The sequence below is a fragment of the Epinephelus moara genome, chromosome 8 (assembly GCF_006386435.1).
Source record: "Epinephelus moara isolate mb chromosome 8, YSFRI_EMoa_1.0, whole genome shotgun sequence".
Classification (NCBI taxonomy): domain Eukaryota; kingdom Metazoa; phylum Chordata; class Actinopteri; order Perciformes; family Serranidae; genus Epinephelus; species Epinephelus moara.
In genome coordinates, this window is record NC_065513.1 from 13,746,249 (window position 1) to 13,772,851 (window position 26,603).

A 26,603-nucleotide genomic window follows, 5' to 3' on the forward strand; every position below is an offset into this window, starting at 1 on the left:
CGACGTCTTGGCAATGAGCAAACGCTCTCCCTGCTACGTCATAACGATCTAAACTTGATACATCGGGCCAACATCGGCCAGATGTGCTATCTGGGGTGAGTGCTGATATAGAGTATAACATCACTGGGACTTGTAACAGTAAAATCACTCCGCTCACAGGTGTTATAAATATACAACCGTTAATTAACCAACTGTCACACTCGCTACACTGATGCAAACTGACACTATAGCGTTACACCAAGAAGACGGATATTTTCCCCAAAATGACATTTGAATTAAATTGAGTGGTCGTCAGGAGAGGACGAGGAAAAGGAAAGCCAGGACTCTTCTGTGCAGACCTTCAGGTGTGTTTGAATCCGGCCGTGCCGACATCCAGGTTTGCCAACGTTTCATCAGCCGAACTGGACGAAGTTACACAGCTGCAGATCAATGTAAATACGAAGTAGTTTGTGAGTTCCTGGCGTGTGTCAGAGCAATGGTGCCTCTTGCCTAGGGCCCCCAGAGTGTCTTGAAACAGCCCTGCTAACATTTGCCTTCAAATATTCAGTAAAAACTACACAAAAATCATCTCTTATTTCTTTAGTTTGTAAACAACAACAGTAACTCAGAGTGAGATTCAGATTCTGTATACAATATCAACAGTTCAACAAAATAAAATCTACCACAAATGATACATTTAAACAGCTCCCAAAATTCAAAAAGTGTACCCTGGGATCAATACATATAAATCAACAGGAGATTTCCTTCTCTTAAAAAATCCTTAATAATGGAGTTGGTTTTATTTCCCTACCTGGACCTTAATGCTCTGCCATTTCTCCTCCAATCATCACACTGTAACAGGCTGTTACGCTAAAATAACTATTAAAACTATAACTATTGTCCTACTATAACTATTAAAAAAAACATACGTGAACCACGTTCACGTATATGTTTTTTTTTTTTGTCAAGCCGCGAGCAGCACGTAGGTTTACATTTTCAAAGGTTTACGACAAAATCACTTGACGACGCTGACTCCCGGGTGCATACAGCAAGAGAGGAGAGGGAGAGATGCTGTGCTGCTGCCAGAGGAGCCGCTGAATGAGTTCCCTCTGAGCGATAACTCGCTTAAAGAGTCTGAGAAGTCCAGGGCTGTTCATAAAACATTAAGGATGCCCAGGCCTAATGTTGCACAGTTTATTCCACACTACTGAAGCTGCTCCTCTTTTTTGCAACCACTGCGGAATCTAATTTCACTTTCAGCCATGCTGTTGTTGCCGTGGGTAACAGTACAATGTCAATATGTCAACAAGTCGAAATATCGCAAGTATCACAATATGAATTTTTCATGATATTAAAAATGATACCGGTATTATCGTGAACAAGATGATATGGCACATCCCTAACAACCAGTATACTGGATACTGCAGAGCACTAGGCCTAAATACTATACACTAACATATGCTTTTACATATTTAAACAGAATCCAGCCTCTTGAAAAAAAAAAAAAAAAAAAGCCCTTAAAACACTTTGACACCAGCAGAAACCATAAAGTGTCTGCAAACTGAATCCACATTTATCTTTCTGTCATCTCCCTTTCATCTCTCTGTTCTTTTCTCCAATGTGATCACTCCATCTTTCTGTCACAACTTACCAAAGACTAAGACGTACTGATGTACCACAGCTAAGCTATCATTTCAGTGTCTGGGTAGCTTCTCCGTCTCTTTCACATCTATGTAATGGAGAATTCCACTGAGGTGACAGAGCTCTAACTTGAGCACAACCTACCCTTGTCGTTGTCACACTGCAAGTCAGCAAAAACACAACTCTGAACAACTCTATGAAATACTAAATAGTGAGATCCAACAAAATGCTGCCCAATAAAAACGTAACCAACATCTTTTTCCAAGTCATTTATTCAAACGACTGCCCATTACTGCTGTGAAATTATTGTGATGCATATGGGAGTTATTAAGAGATGCTTAAAAATAGAAACGCATAATAATGTGGTGAGGCTTCTCTTTGGGAGAATAGTCACTTCATTGTTTATTACTTACATAGTGGAACTATTGAATTCAGGATTTTTCCGTTTTCCAAAAGCTCAGCATTTGAACTGATTTCCAACTGCGGGGATGTGCAGATTTGCTTATAGCTGCACGGCCACGTGCCATGACCATTGTTTCATCTCCTTCCAAAACGTCTGTGAGTCCTCTGCAGGGAACTTGTAAGAAATCTCTTAGGGATGGAAGACAGAAATTTTCCTTAGCACAATGGAAATTTTATTTTGTAAGGTATTACTGCACTGTGTCTACTCCAGCGTCGCAGTATTTTCCTGCTTCAACAAAACTTTGTTAGCGTGGCATCCTCACTGTTAGACAAAACCCAGCCTGTGACCTTTAAGAGCTAAACTCTGTTCACTCATCTTTAATCCCACAGCTCCCTTTATCAATAATTGCACACAGACGCAGCACACAAAGGCTCACATGCAAACTTCATTGGTATCTGGCATTATTTTTGATAAATCCATTGGAAAAACGCTTTCAACCAAAATAATCACAAAAGTGTGCCAAAATATTAAAATACCATACAAGACCAGAGATCAGCTCGCACAGAACATGGAAAGGATCAACAGCAAAAACATTCACCAATGTATGTCTGTCTTAAAAGATTAAAATGGCATTTCCTTTCAAATTATAAAATTCTCAAAAACAAATAGTTCTTTCTGCTTATGAATCATTACTACTTACTGTCAATGCATGCTCTGTAAGGACCAAGCTGTGGTCTGACAGCTCAACACAGAAACAGCCGTACAGCGAGCCTCTAAACCATTACTGGACTGTGAGTCAAAATTACTGCGCATGGATCATCTCCAGTACAACAGATTGACTCAGTTTTAATAAAGGAAAATATGAACAACATGAAAAGGCTTATATTGGGAAAAGGAGTGGTTTCTCAGAATCTGACAGATGTTCCTCTTCCTCTGGGTTGTGGTTAAAATGTCACGCCAACTCAGCATGGCACGCTTACCCCAACTCAACAAAGCTTTTTCCTTATCCAGGTAAGCACATGTAATTATAGGTATTAAAGTGTATGAAGATCATCTACCAGTACAGACTTAATTTACCACCCTCCTCTGTGCCAGGAGTTGCCAATAGTTTAATGACATCCCAGCATTAGAATGGTGACATCTGAGCTTGTTTTGAATGTTGGACATTTCACAATCAGTGGTGGAATCTGTAAGAACATTAACTCAAGTACTGCACTTAAGTACAAATTTGAGGTACCTGTAGGCTACTTACTTTACTTAACTATTTTATACCTCCTATCTGGTGAAATGTTCCTTTATGGACTGAGAAAATTCTACTTCTTAATATAAATAAACTACATAAAACCCTCTCTGATCAGCTGAAAAATGAATCGTCACAAAGCTGAAAATATGCTACACAGCTGTAGATTAAACTACCAGACAATATATAAAATAGTTCAAATAAGCACAACCCTAAACATCTACAGCAGTAAAATGCAACATGCACATTATTGCAGCAGTAATATTACAAAATATAACCAATATATTAAAAGTTATGGAACACACTCCCCCTCGACATCCAATCGGCTGAGTCAGTTCCTCAGTTTAAACAGTTGTTAAAATCCCACCTGTACAGACTGGCATTTATATAACATTGTATGACTTTGAAGGTGTGTATGTGCACTCATGTATGCATACCCATATATACATATGTGTGTATGCTTGTATGTGTGTGGGTATGTGTGCATATATGTGCATTTGTGATGCCTTTATGTGTATGTATGCGCATAGCCTAGACGTGTATGTATGGACATGTGTGTTTAAGTTTATATTTAATATTTGTATAATTCTTAAATTGCATTTTCTGTGGATGATATTCTTTTACTTGGTTGTTTATCATATTGCATGGTACGGTACTGTAAAGCACTTTGTAACTTGGGTTTGTAAAAGCGCTATAGTAATTAAGGTTATTATTATCATCACTACTATTATTATTACTAATCCAAAAGTTAAACACTGACAGGGACAGCGACGTACGTACCTAGCACATTTAGCGCCCCAGGCAAGCTTCCACTGGCATTCCCACACCAACCCCCACCCCACAAAAAGCACTGTATCATTAAATCACTTCTTAATAACTATTTATATACAAAAACAAAGGCCTTTTTGCTGCCTATGTCACCTAAAGGAGGATCTGCCACTGGATCAGGAACATTTTACTGCACAATGACTACTTTTACTTGAACAACTTTAAGTACATTTTGCTGATATTACCTTTTATTTAAGTAAGGTTTTGAACGCAGGACTTCTACTTCTGGTAGAGAATAGATATTTTCAGTATAGTGTTAGTGCTTTTACTGAAGGAAAGGATTTGAATACCTCTTCCACCACTTTTTAAAATAAAACATTATAAACTCATTAAAACTGATGTAGTGAAGTTTGTTTTGGGAACTGTTTCAGGTTATTCAGTCATTACTGCAGTTTTTCCTTCTTGATGAGACCAATGATCCAGGTGACTCATAGACTTATGTAATTCTAAGTAAATTGCACAAACCTCCTCAACAGCAGCTACACATTAAGGGGCTATCCACACCAACGCGGGTATTTATAAAACCGTGACTCTTTGCTCACGGTTTGGCCTTTCATCCACACGTAACCGCAGTTTTGGGCCCCTGTAACCGGAGTTATTTGTAACCGGAGTCCAGGGTGAACTTTTTGGAAAAGTCCGGTGTCAGCAGTCATGTGTGGACAGGATAACCGCAGTTATTTTGTCTCGTCTCCATTGTATGACGTCACAGTGTGCGACGTAAACAGAAAACAGCTGTGTTATTACCCGATCCAGTGTGTGCGAGAGACGATTTGAGGATGGACCTAAACAAAATACTGCTGCTATTTAGCAGCATATCAGCACTTTGTGGCTGTATCATACAACTAACGCTACTCAGTGACATGATGACACAGTGATTCTCACGGAGCTGCTGAGGAATCAGAATCTGGAGTTCTTTCTGCTGAGTGGGGGTGTGGGGGGGGGGGGGGGGGGTTCAGAGATTGTTGTTTTTACGGTAATGACGTTTTACTGCCTTCTGATTGGCTACAATGGCCTTACAGTTAGGAGTTACATTGCCACCCACCTACTGCTTTGGCATGTGTATTACATTGCTTGATAGTGGAATTTGCAGTGTCATGTGGACGGAGGTATTTTTATTACACCGCTCATATAGACGCAGATATTTTAAAAACTGGAGGCCAAAAAAGTTCCGTTTTAAAAATACCCGTGCTCGTGTGGACTAGGCCTAACTCAGCCAAGTGCATTCACCTGCTGTATTACTTTTGTTTAACTACAAAACACACAACTGCTTCCAACATCAGCAGACTCTGTTAGTGTTCTGGTTACTTTTTAGTCAAACTGTCTGTATGAAAAGATGCAGATACCGAAAAAGGAATAGTGGGCATAGGATTAGGTAAATGGTATTCAAGCTTAGTGCTCCCTAATCTTTCCAGCCCCTCTCTATTCAAGCCAAAAATGTCCCTAAACACTGTCATAATAGCATTCATACAAGTAATTTATTCATTTTGTAAGCTCACAACCTCAGTTTTTCCCCACATCACAGCTGAGACTATGCCCACTGTCAGGCAAACATGTCCTGTTCCTGCTTTTGTAGTGATAAGCATTTGTCTCACACTGCAGACATTTGACTTGTCATAGCAGGAAAAGCACAGATGTGACTAATAACATTAACAATGGCTCTCTTGTATTAAACCACGACCATGAGCCAAACTGCACAATACCAGGACACTGGAAACAAAGCAGCACATCATTCATTTTATAATTTAGACCTATGCGTTTGCTACTGTGCTGCGTCACAATGCCAAAAGCCATTGTAACCAGGTGGAGCCCAGTATGTTTAGGACAAACACAGGGGCACAGCAATACAATAGTATCACAGGCCTACTATTTTTATCCACATAACACAGCAACAAGTCTTCAAACTGTGTAAACTGAAAACATGGCAACGTCTGGAATGGCCACGTCAACATTAGCATGTTTAGCAGTTAGCTTCACTGGAGTTTGCTAACTACTTACCGTGTTAGCATTAATGAGCCACACCTGCTAGCTAACAAGCAGCTGAATTCACAGATACTTCACGTTACTTCTCATTAGCTGCTTAAAAACGAACCAAGCTTTGCCAATATTCAGCTTTAAAGGGGGAAATGGTACCCTACCTGCTAGCTGCTGTGCTTCCTTGGCTTCACTTTCATTGTTTTTTCCACTCTGTCACGGCCTTGATAGCATTCACACGTGCAGCACACCTGTGCCCTGCAGCCATTGCAGGCAGGGGGATTGCGGCGTTGTGTGAGTCAGGCCAACAGGTCAGAGGTTAACTTCCCTCAACTGTCGCTGTATGCATTTCCTTTTGAGCGATTTAACACTCTCATGGTTGAGGTAGACCAGTAGTTTCCAGTGGTTTCTTAGAGAAGGAGTCCCTTCAGGAATAAACGAACCTAGTAAATCACAGAATTTTTATCCTGTGTGGGTGGGGACCCATCACCTGTTTTCCTCTTCTTCCTCACTAGCTGCACTCCTGACTCCCAGATCCCTTGTAACGTGGCAGTATTATCTCATTCAGAGAGCAAAGGGGTAACAACATTATGAGGAAGAAGCCAGCCAGGATGCAAGATCCATTATCCTCCATTGTCGTATGATCAATGAGGTCAACTGGGAGTATCCTTAATGCTTTAGTCAGATACAATATGATGAAGGAAGAGCTTGAGTTACTCACACGTCGGCCCTATTGCAGTAATACCAGATAACAGAGGGATTAAGAAAAATCTAAAGACACAATGTGTTTTACAAAAGCCCCTCAAAATGACCCCACAGGCAGTGGCGACTCCACAGGGGGCCAGGGGGGCCATGGCTACCCTGATACAGTTGCTGGCTCCCCCACTGCCAAAGTACTTGGGGTCAACATTACTGTCTTTAATGGGCTGTGTTGTGGTCATTTATAAAGCTAGCATGAAGGTTAGTGGTATCTTGTGAAACTAGACAACCTAAGGCAGTGGTTCCCAACTGGTGGGTCGCGAGTCCATTATGAATGGACCGTAAGTGACTCGCCAAGGTGTCAAGTTTGTACAAAAAAACAAAAAACACACTTTATTTTGAAGTACAGCAAATTTCCAGCACAGAGCGAATATACATCGATCAGCCAAAACATTAAAACCACTGACAGGTGACGTGAACAACACTGATCATCTCGTTACAGTGCAATATTCTGCTGGGAAACCATGGATTGTGACATTCACATGGATGCCACCTGATGCGCTCCGCCCACCTAAACACCAGTGCAGACCAGGTACCCTGCCTCATGGAAACAGCACTCCCCAGTAGCAGTGGCCGACCCAGCAGAACAATGTGCCAAGCCACACCACAAAAACGGCTCAGGGATGGCCCGAGGAACATGACAGAGACCTCAAGACATCAACCTGGCCTCCAAATTCCTTGGATCCCGATCTAATCAAACATCTGTAAGATGTACTTGTACCCCACCTCACAACGCATGGGACTCAAAAAATCTGAAAGTAATGTCTTGCACCAAAGGACAGCAGCAGAGGACCCACCATGGATTGGGGGTACCTCTGGGGTTACAGCACATTCCTTAGATGTTCGGTCAGATTGAGATCTGGGGTATTTGAAGGCCAAGTTAATGTCTTGAGCTCTTTGTCCCATTCCTGGGGTCATTCCTGAGCAGTTTTTGTGGTGTGGCGTGGTGCATTGTCCTTCTAGGGGGGGCACTGCCATCGACAAGTGCTGTTGCCATGAGGGGGTTTACTTGGTCTGCAATGGTGTTCGGGTGGGTGGAGCACATCAAGTAGCATCCACATGAATGCCGTGACCAAAGGTTTCCCAGCAGAACATTGCACTGTAACAATATGATCATTGTGAATCACTTCACCTGCCAGTTTTTTTTAATGTTTTGGCTGATCCATGTATTAAACTGTGTGGACCTTGAACTAATGACAAAGGAGGAATCTGGACCCAGTGATTAGACCAATGGGAACTACTGACCTAAGGCATCCACAGGCAGCAAGAATGTCATGTTAGTTTGACAGGAAGGAGGCTAAATAATGCTCAAGGGTTAGGCAAAAATTTGGGGAGGGAACAACTGACAGTCATTTTCCCTTGAAGGTCCCTTGAGTACTCAACTCAAGATATCTCAATGAAGGTGGGTTTTATCGATACCCACAAGACCCCCTAAACTTGATAAGGCTTGTTTCCAGTAAATGTTTTGTGCCCTAAAGTCAATGTACTCCTTCAAATTAAAGCTGTTATTTGATTTCTAAAGAAAAAGAACAACCAGCCTATTTGAAGAACAATGAATCGCCTAACATGTGGAGATACATACCACATTAAAACAGGATTGTTGAGGAACTCAATATGTTAACTGTTCCAGTATTGGTCTATGCACATCACATACTTAGTAATATTAACTGTAAAATAAGAAACCAAAGTATATCAGAATGTATTCCTTAACTCTCATATTGCCTATTGCTTTAACTGCATAATAAAATTTCAGAAATTCAGTTGTGGCTTTTGGTTTCAGTGTGCATTTTCACTGGCTCCATCTGACCACCCCTATGAAAACTTTATGGGGGCACCACTGCCCATAGGTAAAAAAAATGACAAACATCAAGCTATCTTCTGGATTAAATTAATTAATAGGTCACATTATCAAACTACAAGGCACATTTTTGCTCCAGCGGCATTCCAAAAAGGTAAGAGTACATGCCTGAAATGACCCTGTCTGAGCTGTGAGATGCATAAGAAGGCTGCAGCTTCAGGACTCCGTGGGTGCATTGCTGCATGAGACACTGAGCCAAAGTGCAGCAAACGTGTGCAGGCAACCAAAGACCCACCAGTCATGTTCTACTTGCAAAACTGCCATAACAAAACAAACGATCATCCCGAAAGTACATATTAACGAATGTGTGAAACAGTTATACCTACCAATTATTCACTCCAGTCCAACTGGTAGAGTTTGTGTTACAGAGAGCCACAATACATCATTCCCATAGAATGCAGTTAAAGACTCCTTGTGGAAACATGACTACCTCGGGTTTCCTGGCCTTGTATTCTGTGGTTCTTTTTTATTCTCATATTCCACTGCACAGGGCAATTTAGTCTATTATTTTAGGATCAGATGTCTGCGTGGCCCTATAACGCTGCCATTTAAACAATTCATCCAGTTTATTAGAATTTTCAGCAATGAGTGACTGATGCTTATTTTGCATCATGTGTTGCAAGTATTATATGATTTACTGATCGGTAGGTATCAATATATTAAGGTATAAAAAAGCTAGATACTTTTTTTCTCAATGAAGTCAAACTGCAACATGCAGCCTGAAAGAACAGTTGCAAACTATTTAAAGAAAATGTCAGCTAAGCACATAGCTGGCCAATTTGGTGGTTTATTAGTCATTTGGTTCCCTCATGTTCTTACTTTCTGTGAAAGCCACAGACAGTGGTAACACTATGGGAGGCTGTTGCACAGCTGTGCCATTTTATGAATATATGTCTCCCTTTGGGTGCATTTTTTAACAAAGTAGGGACAGGAGCAATAACAGCGCTGACGATTGGGCAGAGAATCTGACTGCAGATGCAGCAGGGAACAGAGCCTGTTTGGTGATAAATTAATTTTATTAGCCATCTGAGACTAGAGTAATTTATTGTTTTAGATTCTGCTACTTGGCCTCTGTGACTTTGTGAATGGGCTATTTTCCACAAGCACCCCCTGAAGCAAGAAAACTCTAAGCAAAAATAAATTATTAAAGTCTCTAAAGAACTTAAAACAGGAAAAGGTGCTGATCATAACCAAATGTAACTTAATTTTCTCAAACTAGTGGCCTAGCATTTACTCAGGGCTGTTTGTATTAGTGACATTTTAATACTGAGGCATTGTGTTTTACATCACAATGGTCAACGCATTCTGAGATACATCCTTGTTTATGTTTAACTGAATTTCTGGCACATGGGGATTAGTGACCCTTTGAGGTGTATTTGTTGTACTCTAGCTCCCTCTAGAGGGTAAAAGTTGCACATACATGTGCTTCTTCTCCACATGGCATGCCTTCATAATATGATGACAGTATCATGTGAATTCCATGCATGTCAGCAATCAATTTTGCCCATATATTGGATGCCTTGTTGTTCAACACCTTGTAAACAAGACTGCTAAAAGCTGGCTGAATATAACAGTATGTTTTTCTCTTCCTTTTAACACCAAGTGCGTTCCTGTGGGTCATTTGCATGCACATGTAAAACACACATACAAATCCATTTTTGAGACACACAAAAGACAAATCAGAGCCAAATGAGCGTCTTTATTTTACAAACGCATTATTCTATTGACATTTTTTATATAATAAAAAAGCAATTTACAAGCTTAAGAACCAAAATGAAGCAGCACAGAATGATTATGAGTAAAATATATAATTTGAATAAATATATTTTATTTCATGCTATAAAATAAATTCATAAATGGCAAGAGATACAACATCAGCTCTAGCTAGCTTCATTTACTTCATAGTTGTACAAAACAGTAGAGTTCTGAGGTTCACAGTTGGGTTGTGAGGTTGTGTGTAGAGTGGACAAAACAGGAGTTGGGGTGTTTCTGCTATCATGGTTCGGTTCGTGGTCTCCAGCGCTCCCCATGCTTCAGCTCTGTGGAAAATATGGGCTCATTGAGACCTTGAGGCAGAATGTTTGGGAACCACTGACTGAGGACTTGTTTCCCCACCTGAAGAGAAGTGCACAATTATACTATGGACATTAGTAGTATGTCCAATGAGACCACTTTTAACACTATATACCCTGAGTTCTAAGTTTTTTTTTTCTTTTTTGCCTTGTCACCAAATACATATGAGCCAGAGACATTATAGTGCAGAGGTTAGGGAGTTGTAAAAGGAAAAGGAACAATAGCTGGACTGAAAACTTCCCCCTTGTCCTGAACAACCACAACTACAGTCTCAGTGCGCAAGGAGCCGAAGGAGACCACTTAACCTCAGCATGACCACAGATAGCCCGCTCCCAAACAGTGGCTATACAGCCCAAAAATCCCTTTCATTATTTGACACAGCTGGAGGTGCAACTCTGAACAGTGCCACTGAGTTAGATGACTGAACCACACGCTCAGTTCCTGTGTTGCAGTTTTCTGACTACCACTGGATTTTGATGAGCATTTAAGAACACCAGCAAGCAACACCACTTTTTTCCCCATTTATATATATTTTTTCTGAAGTGGAAAGTTTCCAAAGTTTCAGAAAATATATAAAAAATAAATCAATATCAAATTGTCCTGGTCCTACTTCAATTCAACAGCTCCCTGACATTCACTTTGTTTGATATATGACAGGCCAATATTTCAATAGGCTTGATGATCCCAATACACCACTTTTTTAAAAAGGTTATTGCTTTTTCTTATAATACACAGTGGACAGAAACTGACAGAAAAGCTATGGAAGACTTAAGATTTTTTTCTAAGCCTGTATCAGTGTTTGTAAACTACCTGAAGTGAGTTTATTATAAAAAGAATAGGACGAGCTGCAATTTCAAAAAGTAGTCTGACAGCCTTCCCTGTAAACACTTCCTTTTGATTACTTGTGGCCCATAATGCATCTCCCGTTCCACTCAAGAGGTGTGGAACTAAGAGTTGACAAAGAGTCGATTCGAGTGTGTGTGTCAAGTTCAGTTGGTTCTGAAGGTGTGTGTCACGTAACTGTAGTTCATGAAAAGCATTTAAACAATTTCCCCTCCGTTCACCTGTGATGATTACATGGACTTGTCTACTTGTTTGATAAATAAAAAAAGAATCGGACTAGTCTAAAAAGCACCATTTAAGGGGTAAAGGTCCCTACCAAAGTGATTGAGGCCATCATAGCTGAGTCCCTTAAGGGTAACTACAGAGATGAACTAAACTTCCCGGATGGAGTTGGTATTTACTATCAACAAAAAACTGTAAGTGCACAGTCGATGACACAAATACAAGAAAACTCAAGTTTTTAAAAAAATTATCCATTGGCAATTTCATACAATTTTGTGGTTGAGCAACGTGCAATTCAGCTACAGTATATGAGGGTAAGCTTTTTTTTTCCTTTTTTTTTTTTAAACTCCAGATATATTCAGTTTATTATCTGCTAAATACCCAAGCAGCTGTTCCCTTGCCAGATGCTCCGAGACAAATGAGAGGAAGTAGAATTTGTGTTTCTCATGCATCTCCTTCCTTTGTTGAAATGCCTTAAACTACAGTACAATGTTAAGATTGTCCTCAGTGGTTAGAGAGGAGGCATACAGTATAGTCTCTAAAACACAGGGCAACAGCTTGCAGGGAACAAGTCTGCCTCATTTGATTGTTAACAATTGCTACAAAATCAGTGAAACCTTAAAATCAGTCCATTCCATGACCAAAAAAAAAAAAAAAAAAAAAAGAGATAAAAAGCGAAAACGGGGGGTAGGACTTGAGCTGAAAATAACGACAAAATGAACAAGAATGACGTGAATTCATTTCTATTCATTCTTGGTACCACTTTAAAGGATGTTTGTGGCCATATTCGGTTTATAATCTCTTTTCAATCCATTATAAAATGAAAGAGGCACAGGAATCTAAGTGCCAGAATCTAAAATGTAAAGCTTGTGGCAAGGCACTAAGTTAAAGATGCCACTTTTTGTGAAGTATTCTCTCTTTTGTTTACATTGGCTTAAACAATTACAATACCTATTGCACAACGTTTATATTGTCTGCTTTTGTATGGCTTAATATATTATGTTATTTATGACTTTGCTGCTTAATGTCTTCTTAGCAAATTGTTCAAATTTTACACAAGTGATTGTTACAAGCTGGGAAACATACATTCCTTGCAAATAGCAATGTCCTAGTCCTACATTAAATTAAGAACCTCTTCTCCTTGCTGAGCATTCAATTATGCAATACAGTCAAAATTTATGCTTAAAAATCACCTACTAGTCTTTGGTGTGTGAACACTTGGCACAAAAATGTTTTAGCAGTTTGTACCTTTTACTCACAAAACATTACTTACAATGCATCTCCTTTTTTTCTGAGTGAAGGGCAAGAATCAATTTAGTCACCTGCTGATTTTGGTGAGTTCAGATCAGCTGTCAAACCTGCACGTCGCATCAGCGACCGACAGAAATGAACTGGACTTAGTAAACATTCATCTAAAATGTACTGATAGACTGTGGGTGTGATGACCGAAAGTGTTTGTGATGACTCCTTGAACACAAAGATAACAGAAAGCTAGCTATACCGATTTTTGCAAAATTCCCTACATTTTGGTTCACTATCTCGACTGTCAATGAGTGAAGACGATAACCGCACATTCAGTGGAATAAAAAGGACTGCACTCTTGACATTAGACATAAGCAACAAAACACAGTATTTCTCCCACCAAACACACACAAAGTAGAAAATCATATGGAAACTGTGAAATAATCAAATCCAATTCATTGACACAAATTCAGCATGGACCAGATGGGACAAAAGCATATAGCAGGTGCTCTCAAAAAAACGTATTAAACAGCTGACTGGCAAATAAGAAAGCAGGAAAGCACAAAAGGGACAACCCGGCTGAGCTTTAAATTTCCAAAATATGATAGAATAATCAATAAGGCCCTTGAATGGCCTTTTAGGTATTTACTGTGAATGCACTTTAAAACCAAAGTCTCTATAAACTAACAACACCCCATCCCGTTTCCCCATGGTTCAAACAGTATAGATAAAATAGGTAGCCATATGCATGACTTGTAGCCAATAGTATTCATGTGATTGCAGAGTCTTGTCAAAGCTCACAACATTTTTATATAGAGTAAGAAAACAAAATCACTGCTGTGAAACTAGTACTACCCTGACACTGCCGCATCAGAAATAAGACAGAAATTAGCACATTTTCTCAATGGGACAGCGCTCATCCCTCCCACCAACTCTGCAAAGTGCATCAATACTTTGGATCATCAGCTACCTCTCCTTAATCTAGCAATGCTGCATCTATGTCAACACCGTGAAGTAGGATTGACGAATGAGGAAAACTTGTTCCGAGTCTGCATTTGACCCCACCCAATGCAGAGAACAAAGATCACAGATCGACCGTCCCATCGTAAAAAGGTAGGACAGAAGGAAAACAAGGAAACAATCCCATAGCTCTTTCAAATAATGGAAGAAAAACCATGTCAAAATGGCTGAGATTCCTTTGTTCTTTCTGTTTGCATATTATTCAGACTAGTATACTATACTGATTTATGTGAACAGGTCCAGAGCTGTTCCTACTGTGCTGAGTTGACAATGAGTACTCCCGTCTCTGTTAGACGCTGAGTAGTAACCTAGAAGCCTACCTCAGGACAAAACAATTTACACATACAATAATTCAGTATAAGTCTGCCATCAGAGTATAGAGAAATACAAATGACTTCACTGTATGGACGTAACTCATCCATTACATGGATGACAGCATCTAAAAAACCACGCCTTGGCCGACAGAGTGAGATCTCCAGTAGTGATGAGAGATATCTTAAGTGTTTTGTAGAATAAACGTTATAAGACAGCAAAATCATATCTTGAAAATATGCAGGGCCATTTTCTTACTCTATTCTCCGCATTTGCCAAAAACAAACACACAAGAAAGCTAGCAAATTTAATGTACTCCTAACATAGCACCTTCTTAATCATCATTTTAACCTGGCTGACCATGAAACATTTGACAAGGACTAAGTCCCTAATCCATACAATCAGCAAGGAATATTTCCCCTAAGTATCAAGGCTTTGTGTTGAGAGAATATTCTTTACAGGGTTTGGCAATAAGATACTGTACATATACAACCTAAAACGGATTTCCAAACGGTGAACACGTCTGTGCCTGGTAGGTTCTTGGCTATGAGGTAGAACCTGGTGAGTTTCATTTAAGTTAAAATACTGTCTTTTATGAGTATGTAGTTGCATCATGAGGTATTGAACGGATATGTCACACGAAGCTTTGCACTGGCAGAAAAATCATTCCTTGTGAGTAAGTGACCTCTTGTGGCCACATGTGCAAAAACAGGTCAGGTAAAAAGGTGATATGACAAGCATCTTACCAGAGCTTTCACATTATCAATTATTGCAACATGCCTATATAACTCTGTAAATATGTTTTAAAAAACATGGAAAGATAAAAAGAGAAATCAATTAGGGGGTCTTGATTATTGGGACCTCCTCAAAAATAGTAAGTTGTTACTCCCTTTGCTTGAAAGAATCAAATTTCTATAAAGCACCCATTTGCTCTCTGCATTCAACGTCTAACTTTCACAAAATTGACAGAAACCCTTTGACACAAGAAATGTCCATAGAAGAGGGAGCTGATTCAAAAAGAAAAAAAAGTCCTTTAAGTTGAGTTAAGATAAACATTTCTTAAAGCTTCCTTAACCTGAAGCAGGACCTAAAAATCACATCTTGATGCTTGAGCCTCCTCTGGACTGCATTTTGAACTCTCTTCCATATCATTGGCTGGTGCCTCTTCTGCATATTGCGCCTCGAAGGCCATCCCCTCAGACGTATCCTCTTGGTCCTTCTGACCTGAGCTTCCCTCCGTCCTCTCTGGAGAGTCTATATGATTACTGCCCTCTGATGCTCCCATGTGCTTCTTCCTCAGGTGCTGGTTAAGGGTGCCCTGAAATGGGAAGCATTTGCCACAGATCTGACAGTGGAAGGGCTTGTTGTCCGTGTGGCCACGGATGTGGTACTCCAGCTGGTCTTTCCTTGTGTACTTCTTGCCACAGAATTTACAAACAAATGGGGTGATTCCCATGTGCAGGCGCATGTGGCGATCCAGGCTCCCTTTCTGATTGAAGGTCTTTCCACAGTAGATGCAAATGAGTCTCTCATTGTAGGGGTACCACTGACTCCGCAGGCTACGCTCTCGCACATCGTTCTCCAACCCTGTGGCTCCCACAGCTGATTCACTATCATCTGAGCCTGTTTTGATATGACTCAGCACCCCTGCTGGGATGGCCAAGGGACGCTTTGCCCTGGCTCGCCCACCTCTGAAGCCACTGAGCATGGAGCGGGAAGGACTGGAGTTGCTAAGGTTGACAAAGCATGAGGAGGACAGCCCTGAGTAAGAATAGGCAGCAGACTGGATGACAGGCCCGTAAGAGCCCACACTGACAGCCAATACCTGCTCTCCATCTACCAACTCTGTGTGGTAGCCATCATCACCAGCTGAGGAACTATCTGAGTAAGTGGGTCTATCGGTCTTCTCTATCTTCACATGCACATCTGTTACTTGCCCGTCTTTGCCGATCAGTTCCACTTGCTCCGTTTCTCCCTCTATGGGAGCATCATGCTCTGACACACTATCACTACTGCCTCGGTCTGACTGGCCTTCCTCTTGAAGTTGTCGCCCCCGACCCAGGCTTTTCCCTGCCAGCTCAAAGCGCGCTTCGTGTCCTGCCTGACTCTGCCGGGAGTAGTAAGGGGGGGAGATCTGGGTAGGGTTTACAAAGAGGTTGCTGTCATTGACCCCATTGCCGCTGGTCTGTGAGTCATCCTTCTCTGGGCTGCAGACACTAACTGGGAGGCTGATCTTGGAGTGGATGCTCTCAAGGATTTGGGTGCACTTGTCAATGATGGCCTGCATCTGCAGAAAGCTGGCAGCAGTGAGGAAACTGATTATATCCTTGAGCTGCAGGGACATGTGACCTGTGTAGCAGAATGCAAGAAGCTGCTCAAACACCTCAGGGCTTTTGATGACCGAGATGGAAAGGCCACTCATGGTGCTGAGAGCTGAGTGGTCACGAAAGTAGGGTGAACTAGCTGCCAGCACAGCCTTGTGGGCTCGAAATGGCTGGCCCTGAATGTGAACGATGATGTCACACAACTTTCCTTGCAGCCGCAGCTCATTGAGCTGGGTAAGAACAGTGTTACTGAACTCCGGCACATCGAACTCGATGTAGCTGCCGTCGTCCATTTCTTGGATATGCTTCTCCAGTTTGTCGGCTGCCTGACAGAAAAAAGAGAAAAGAGAAGAAATCATTAGATTTTGAGACAGTGCATTCACAATACACAACGCATTTTAACAATTTCACAGGTAACAAAAAAAACAAAAAACTATTGTGCTGTATATGTAAAACAAATGAGACAGAAGGCTGTTTGAGTATTTGATACAGGTTAACTTTATACAGAACTGTATATGGCAAATTCTACGATAAAAGCAATAATCAAGGCTCCAGAGTACGACCAAAAATTTGTCAAGTGCAACTAAACATTATCATTAGTCCTACCAGTGCACCTGACATTTAACAGTTCTGTCTCTGTGTGTGTATTAAATGTGTGTAAGCAGCCCTGTACTCCTCCTCAAGCAACATCACAATCGTAAAACATACCCCCAGTTTAAAATGTAAGGCATTAGTGGTTGTTTTGTCATCAAGAAAAATGCTGCAGTGCCCATTACACCTGTCCCCTGCTCTGAAAGGCCCAGCCCAGACCCGACATCACTAAGCGGAGGTAACCGCTCCACCACCTGTCTCCCCTGACCCCGGTAAAATGCCGAATCCCAACCAAACATCTTCGGCTTTTACTGCATGGCTGTATGATGAATGAAATAACTGCAGTAGCACAAGTGAAATACAGCTCTGTGCTGCGTTTGTGTGTGAGACAGAGCTGCCTGTTTGTTTGAGGTGAGGGTTTGTGTGCTTGTTTGTGTGTGAGGTGAAGTGATAGGGCATCACTATTGGTAGTTGTAGTCTAACATGCAATGGTGAGACAGCGCTTGGATGCTGGGGACAGATGCATTTATGAGTCAGCTGTCACTGTTTTTATGTTCATGTACTTCACTGATAAACTAGAGAATTGAACATTAACACTGGTCTTCATAATCAAACAAAGTATCTCTCTCTCTTCACAAATACTCATGTGCTATACAAGAAGTCTGAATCCAAGACAGAAAGGGGAAATACAATAAACTACAGTGGACTTACTTTATACATTTATACTCCAGCTACAATTTTGTGACCTGTGCGGATAAACTTTCAACCTCTGTAGCACCAGCAGTATGTGCAACAAATGCTAATGTACAGCCCTGTGCAATCATTTACATAATGAGTTAAGAAATTACCAATGTGTATGGGAGCTGACATAACAGTTAACACTTTAAAAAAAGTAGTATTACGGCAGTGCCAGAACAGGTGGTGAAAAAATTTGGGTGCACCTAATCTATGTGCTGATGGGCCTAAAAGTTAGGTGCACCAGTGCAACCAATGTATAAAGTCTGTCTTGAGCCCAGACAATATTGAATGCATTGCAGCAAACAGCACTTTATAGGCTACAACTGAGGTGCATTCTCACCTCAAGTGTAATATATTTTGTTGTATGTTTTGTTTCGTTTTTTTGTTTCTTTTTATCTTTAATACAGGGCTTGACAATATGATAATACATGCCTTCAGACAATATAAATGTGTCAACCAAAAAAAAATCTTGCCTCAGTATTTAACAAATCTTTCGTAAACCAACTTTGAAGGATCCTTACAATGTTAATAAGTACTCAGCCTCCTTTCTCAATGAGCTTTGTATTAGTTCTACGAGTACTCGAGTACTCTAGCCCATCCCCAGCACAAACTTAACATTAGAGTGTCTGACCACTTCACTATGTTTAATCTCAAAGATAAAAAACAAACATCTGCAAAACCAATAGTAACTGGAAACACAAAGTCATTTTGTTGTGAATTTATATCCAGAAAATGACCAACATTATTCCCATTGAGCATACATAGTATATGTTTTCATAATAGCTCCAACAGTTACCCATTTGGCAGACAGTTTGTTTGGAGCAACATATATAATGTGCAAAGAAAGTGGCTGTTTTCTGGGAGTGGCACCACTTTCACAGAATCAAGTTCAAGTAATAGAGGGTGTGCAAGAACAAGGAAGAGAATGTAATCCATAGATAGATTCTGAATTTAAAAACCCTATCTGCATATTTAATTCTTTAATCGTCAATTATTTGTTGCACTTTTCAGTGATTATTCATCCGTAGCCATTATTGCTCAACAAGGAAATTGAGAGGGAAGTAAAGGCTATCAAACAGTTACAACTGGTTGAACAAACAGTCACAAATGAGGGAAGCTGTAAAGGTATGCTGCATTTGGAAGGGAAAGAATTAGGGCTGTAACGGTACACAAAAATCACGGTTCGGTACGTACCTCGGTACACAAGTCACGGTTCGTTTTTTTCGGTACAGTAATGAAAAAAAATAGACAACTATTAAATATCTTTTACTTATTGGTAACCTTATTAAAACATACCACCACAGCAGTTAACTCTTTTTACACAATTTTTGAATGAAACAAATATATATAAAATCCTGCTTTTTCACATTGTTTGAATGAAAATAGAAATATAAAAGTGAAAAATAAAATCCTGCTGTTTTTTTAACACATTTTTTGAATGAAAAATATAAATATACATTTCTGCTTTAACAGTTTTACTCAATTAAAATAAAAAGTATAGTGCAGCTGGTCAGCTTTAAAGCCTGCTCAGATTCAGTTTTACTAGGAACTTACTTAGCTTTCCCACTTTGTTAAAGTGCAGTAAACAAAACATGCTTATATCTAAAGTGCAGCTTAAACAATTTTACTCAACTCCAATGGCGTTGGTTATTTCTTTAGCGCGATGGTCAGGGAAACGCTCTTTCTTTTTAAACGACGACGATATCGTAGTTTGCACCAGATTGCTTTTTCTAGTCGTGCCGGTTAACGTTCAAACTCGGGTGGTGTCGCTTTAGATGCGTTAGCATGTTAGACGTGTTTCCAAGTACATACCCGACCGCTGTTCTGCAGTGTCGGCACACTGCTTTTGTCTTGTCCACTTGTTTATTTCCATCTTCGTATTTTACCCTGAAACCAAAGTGTTCCCAAACGGAGGACTTAAGGTTTGCGGGTGGGTCTTCAGGTTCGTCAGGCTCACTTGCCATGTTGTCAAAATGCGAGAATGCGCTGCACAAAGTGAAAGCGGAGATTTACGGGACTCGGTCCGTCACTCAATTATGTCCGTCGGGGAACTAGATATTTTAAATGGTTCGGCTCGCAAAAACGGAATTAAAATAAAACAAAATAAAATAAAATAATATCCTGCGCTCAATAATTCGGTACAGGGTCGTGCCGAACCGAAAGTCGCGTACCAAACGGTTCGACACAAATACATGTACCGTTACGGCCCTAGAAAGAATGAAATCTTAAGTCTCTTACAATGCCTTTCTTAACAGCTTCTTTGATACACCAGATTATATGTCTTTCAGTAATGACACTGACGCAACCGCTCCTGTTGGCTTTTGTTTGCCTAGTGCTTTTTGATCTTCTCATCCAACTGACAGCTGCCTCTCCCTGTGGTAAAAATCCAGTGTGTAGGATTCAGGGGAATATATTGGCAGAAATGGAATATAATGTAATAAGTATGTTTTCTTGAGTGTATCGACACCTGAAAATAAGAATCATTATGTTTTTGTTACCTTAGAATAAGCCATTTATATCTACATAGGGGGTGGGTCCTCATCCATGGAGTTCACATGCTACACAGCCATGTTTCTACAGTAGCCCAGAACAAACAAACAAAACACTGGCTCTAGATCGGGCCATTTGCATTTTTGCACCAGCCACCGCAGTTAGCAGCCCCTCCCTGCCAAGTAGAGTTAGAAAAACATAGATTTTTTTTAACGTGAAACTGCTTTATTGAGTGCTTTTGCCAGTTTTTACTAGTAAATCACTAGAGCCATTTGTTTTGCAGAGGAAACAACCTCTGCAGATAATCTGGCTACCTTTAAACCTCTGGAACGTCTGGATCTTGAGTTGTCAGAAAACAAAAATGTGAGCACACATTAGCAGGTGCTGGGCTAGCGGCTTATCTGTGATGAGTCAAAAGCATCAGAGCATCTATCAAGCTTTGACTTAAACCTAAAGGCACAGTCACACAAGTGGCACACTAACCTTGCACAATAATATACTGACTTCAGCTGGTTCATGAATATTAATAGACAAAGGCCCTGCCTTCTCAGCAGAACTAGTTAAACTGCACTTTGGAAAGCAGCGACTGTGAAATCCAATTCCACTGTACCTTCTGTGTAATTCTGTTTGTGAGAGCTTATACTTCCTTGTTGCAAAACCTTAGTATCAGTCAGTTCTCAGGCTTAACCCTCCTCTCCCCCACTCCATCTGCCCTTCTCCCATCTCTCCCCCTGCACCTCATCCTCCTCCCTCCCTGTCCCTTGCTGGCAATTCAGCATGATCTTCTGCGCATTGAGTCCCTATCAGCACTTTGGGAACGTAAACACTTCCTCCAGTTGCCAAAGCTTGCCAAGACACCTGTCCAACAAACCATATGCTCCCATCCTGGCACATGAGAGGGAAAGATGTAGCAAAACAGAGAGAATCGTAAGAAGGTGTACTGTATATTACTTTCACTCCCCCATTACCAGCCTTCAAATACAGCATGTTCATACACTAAAACATACCAGTAATGGCTGCCAACAGCATTCATACTGTATGGAGCCAAGTTGAAGGGCAGCCAAAGAATGTATGCTCAGTAGTTGAGATGCACATGCTGGGCGAGGGTCACATGCATGGCTCACGTGGGAAAAACTGAAAATGATTAAACTCAGCTCAAAACTTCCATCTGTGGCTCAAGCTCCCTGCCTGGTAATAAACCTTTTTGACACAGCTGCTTCGTGTAGGTGGGTAGAAAGGATGCTGAGTACATTGTGAGAGTTTGGCTGACCATAAGGTCAGCATAACTCTGGTGGTAAGACATCACCTAAAGCCTATAACTTAGGCATGCCACTCAAAAAAAGAGAAGTCAACGAAAGGAAGGGGGAAAAAAACATTAGAAGAAAAATCAAAGTCAGCAAGCAAGCATTGTATGCTTTCTTTAACATCAGCAGCATTTCACCTACTTTGAAAAACAGCTTGTGGGGCAGACCAGACGCAGAACAGAATTGCTTAACAAGCAAAGGTTGGGGGAGCAATTTCAAACAGATAGTAGAAAAAACAAGATAAAAATAGACTAGATACACTAAAAGGGAAGGTATGATGTGAGGAACTCTGCTGGTGTGAGAATTACGTGCATTGTGGAAAATGTTAAAGCTTAGTGGGAGCTCAGTTGCAGAGCTAAATATTGTATGCTTCGCCTTCGGGTGTGTTCTCATATTTGATTTGAAGTAAATAACTGGAAAACAAGAAAATGCTCATCTTTCATTTCAGCCCACTCACATGCTTATCAGATGAACACAAGTGGATGACTTAAAAGACCTCAGCCCCTACTTATTATATGTTATCCTTTTCAACAGCATATTCATTATCAAACACTAAAAAGAAACCATAACAGACTAACAGAATTATACAGTACCATGCAGTGCAGTGAAGTAAGTTTGCCATGATGACACAGTTGAGTACTTCCTGGTGACACGGTTACACTCAAGGCTGAGAAGCCAAAAAGGAATCAGCTAGGTATGTTTTGGAATTTTAATTAAGAAAAAATCTAAAAGTAAGGCATTCACAATGACAGCCTAACATTATCTATCGTTTCCAACGTCTGCATCCTCTACAAGCAATAAATGATGCAATCAGATGATAGTAAATAGTTGTTGAAAGGAAATCTAGTTGAGCCACAACAGTACTCTGAGTCTGCCCTCCATAGTTCACCCTTTCCCTTGTGCATGCACCAGTTATCCTGCATTTTGTCTACCATCAACCTTGACAAATTTACCATGTCTTGTTTGCAGTGGGAACAGTGCTTTTAATGATCAGCACTAATTAGCTAGGATATCATCCTGCTACACTGCCTTTTCACCTAGAGCCACCCTGCAGTGATTCCACTGTTGCAATTACACTTGGCAATGATAGATTTTATGCAATGCCCTTAAAGGGCCTTAAACTTCAGTATTTCCCAACCTGGACCCTATTTTCACGTTTTGGTGTCGAAGTGACTGACAGCAACAACAACTTTTGGAAATGATCCAATATTGAGCGACAGGGCTGCAGTCAGAAGCTGCTAAACAGGCTCCGGGCATATGCACATTGTCTGTTTACATCCACTAGTGTTACGTGCTTCTTTTGCCTACTGACAGGCTTGAATTGAAAAAAGAAAAAGTTTATTATGGGAAGGATCCCTACAGCGAAATATATTTTATTTAAAGAGTAAGATCCTTTTTGTTTAATCAGAAACAGTACTGTTGCTGTTGCCAAAACCACCAGATTCCATTTAAACAGACCGTACTTTCATCATTTTAAAACACACTTCATTTAAAGTATTAAGAAACAAAATAAAACTCACAGAACCCATCTTTGGGTCAACTATGGTTTGGTTGAAATAAACCCTTAATTCACCCAGTAAGATGTGAAAATATGCTGGCTAGATACATGCTTAAATTTCTGTTTACTTAAATGGAGTCTGGTGGGTTTGGCAGTAGTGATTTCAGGGCTGCTTTTGGTAAAACAAAAAGGATCTTTCTCTTTGACATAAAGGTCAGTCTTTGTAGGGGTCCTTTCCATATTTTTCTTTAGACACTTAGAATAACAATCCGAGCATGTCAGTGGCAAATCAAGCACTTCTAGAGGATGTAAACTGATGATTTTATCACCACCAAATGGTCAGATTTTGCTAATGGTAGGAAAGAATTCAACAAAGACAGCCACCATTTGCTGCTGACATGTAGTTTCAGTTTTACTGAATTCTTTAGGTAAGTTTTCTACATTTCCAAAATGTATACGTACGAAAAATACTGTATATCACACTGCTAGAGAGTAAATAGTTAAGATTATTTTGACTTGCAACATGCATTTAACTTTTTACCTTGTGAGTTAGAAACAGTTTATGTAATGACATCTATATCAATGATAAAGCGATAACTATTACAATATTATGGGCATGGAACAACATTTTAAAAAGGTTGCAAATATATTAGGAAAATGTGTGAAGTTTGCAAATCTACAGATTAAGGCATGGTACCTGCTCCTGCTACAAACAACAACATCTGGCACTGCCACAGCAATTTCTGAATTTCCAAATTACCAGGATAAACCACAGGGCCCTGTCTACACCAGACATTACCAGCATCAATATGCTGTGTATTGCACAACCACTAATTTCAGCTCGTGGTACAAGCCAATACAGTTTCATTGCTTTATCCCAAACAGAAATGGGACTATAATATAGGGTTGAATGGGTGCAAAGCCATAATGCTTGCTCATGCAAGAGTGGTAATTGGTTTGGCCCCACTGTGTTCTGACATGCCTTACAGTTAAACCATTTAAGATAGTTTCAGATGCAGTTGTCCTAGAATAATGCGTGCTGTTGGTTTCAAACTGGGCAGACTGGGAACATTTAAAGCTGATAGTAGCTTAACACAGTGCCTGCCTGGTGAGCTAGGTGAGCCCAGGTGTACAGAATAACCTAACAAGTTCCTGTACTTTGTCCTTTCCTGCCATAACATCATGTAAGTTACAAGAGGTTTACAGGTAGGCTAACGTTACATATATTGCGACATAAAGCACTGATAATACTGCTATCTTGAGTCTTTCAGCTTAACATATGCCTTGCAAAATCCACTGTAGTTAACGTTACAGGTTAGTTTATGACACGCTGCATATACGGGCCTGATGCCATCCCATTAACGTACAGTGGGTGCAAAATAAAGCGTTTTATTTCAAGTCCTCGCTATATATTCGGTACGTTAACTTATTCATTAAGACTGGCATTTATCCGTGCTTGCTTCATCGTGCATAGACACTGAGGGACATTAGCATGTATTGTCGATCCCATCGTAAGTTACGTGCATACAGAGCCGATACAGTGGGGAGCAAATGTGCAGTCTCTCAAACTTTATTGCAAACCATTTTGCTAGTAGTTAGTTAGCAACTGATGGGGGTCTATGCGACCTAGCGGAACAGCTAGGCTATCGCTAGCTTGACCGTCACATCCACCTGCTTTTTAGTTGTCAACCATGTCTGATTTCTACTGTAACTTATAGTTAAATCAACGTTAACTAAAAAAAAAAAAAAAAGCATCGGCTCACAGGGCCGAACCACCAACTATCAAGCAGCACACAAGCACCAGCTAACTAACAGCGCTAGCTATATAAGCTAGCTTAGTATCGGGCAATTATGTCAGAAAAAGCCAAACTTTCACAGTGACTTCCCACTGTCACGCGTGGTGGAGTGTTTAACGCTTTGGTCAGGCTTTCTCATATTATAAATAAGCTTTAAAACATCGTATGGTATGGTAGCTAAGTTACAACGTCGAACGCGGGTACAAACTATGTCGGCTGTCATGAAATAGCTAACTATGCTAACTAGCTTCTGCACCCCGTTAGCGTTAGTGTAGCTAGCAGCCATCCCATATCAGCAAATGCTAAGTAGCGGCTAACGCTAGCTAGCATTTAGTTGCTAGCGTACGGTCGCAGGCAATTATTTCCCCATTTATTTCGCTGTCAGAGTAAAGACGCGCCGACATTGAGAACACATTACGGTCACCAGCCCGAGCCAAAGTTGAAGTCCATTAAACTCACCGTCTTGCAGATTAGCATTAAACGTTGTCCATTCCCCTCAGTAGTTCGCTTACACTACAGCCAGGCCTCCCCCCCTCTCCAGTCCAGATGTGTCAGACAGTTGCTGCTGCAATTTTTGCATCAACAGGAAGTGTTCTTTTGGCTCTTTGCATTCATTCTATCAGTGTGTTTTGCAGCAGCCCCTCCCTTGCTCATGTCAGTGTTATTTACTGAGACATCATGTTCTAAGAGTACGACGTGATGGAGAACATATACACGCGGAGACATAAATGTAAAGTAACCTACAGTCGGTCTCCACATTGTTTAACGTGGCTAACGTATACTCATGCCCTTATCTGCTGACTACACCCATGCCATGACAATATACATAGTTTCATCTGCTTCCAGTGGGAGGGAACACTAAATGTAAGTGTATTTAGTGCATTTGTTCTCCTGTTTTGTAAATGTTGTACTTATTTTATAACTTAAGTTTATTAAAATCTGAGATGACTTTGGTCAGTACCTGTCCAGCTGTGCAGCTGCCCCCCCCCACCGTCACACGCATAAACAGAGAGAGAGCTTCTTTTTTTTTTTTTAAATAAAATTACAACATTGTCAACATTTACATTATGTTTATTATATAAGTTTTTTTGTTTGTTTGTTTCATTTATCCTTTATATTCCACTATAAGTTAGGGTAGCGTTAGGTTATTACCAAAAAACTGAGGTATTGGACCCTCCAAAAACACATTTTTTAATTGAGCTGAGTTGTGTCACCATCACAACTGCAGAGGCATTGGCTACCTCTAAACCCATGAGAAGTTTTATTCATATTTTTGTTTAGTTTATCCAGCTTTTTGTCTAATAAGAGTTAATAAGTGGAATAACCAGTTTTTATTAACTGAAAATTGAATGTATGGAGTTCCGCATGGATACCACAAAGGGGCGCCAGAGTCTAAATTGATGCTGAAATGTCAACTTTGCATCCCATTCCCCCCTTTTATTATAATACACAACTCTCAAAAGGTTGAAGT

General features: G+C 40.5%; 1 protein-coding gene across 2 annotated transcripts; it reads right to left on the reverse strand.

Moving 5' to 3' along the window:
* Positions 1 to 10,359: 10,359 nt before the first annotated feature.
* zbtb34 (zinc finger and BTB domain containing 34) lies at positions 10,360 to 25,749 on the reverse strand. 2 transcript variants are annotated; one of them, XM_050050846.1, is made up of 2 exons: positions 25,592 to 25,749; positions 10,360 to 17,041 (listed from the first exon to the last, which is right to left on the reverse strand). In XM_050050846.1, the coding sequence occupies exons 1-2, from the start codon at positions 25,607 to 25,609 to the stop codon at positions 15,479 to 15,481; spliced, it is 1,581 nt and encodes a 526-aa protein (XP_049906803.1). In that variant the 5' UTR covers positions 25,610 to 25,749; the 3' UTR covers positions 10,360 to 15,478. The 2 variants fall into 2 exon arrangements, with proteins under 2 accessions (XP_049906803.1, XP_049906804.1); XM_050050847.1 differs by having other exon boundaries at positions 10,360 to 17,037; positions 25,592 to 25,694.
* Positions 25,750 to 26,603: the final 854 nt, after the last annotated feature.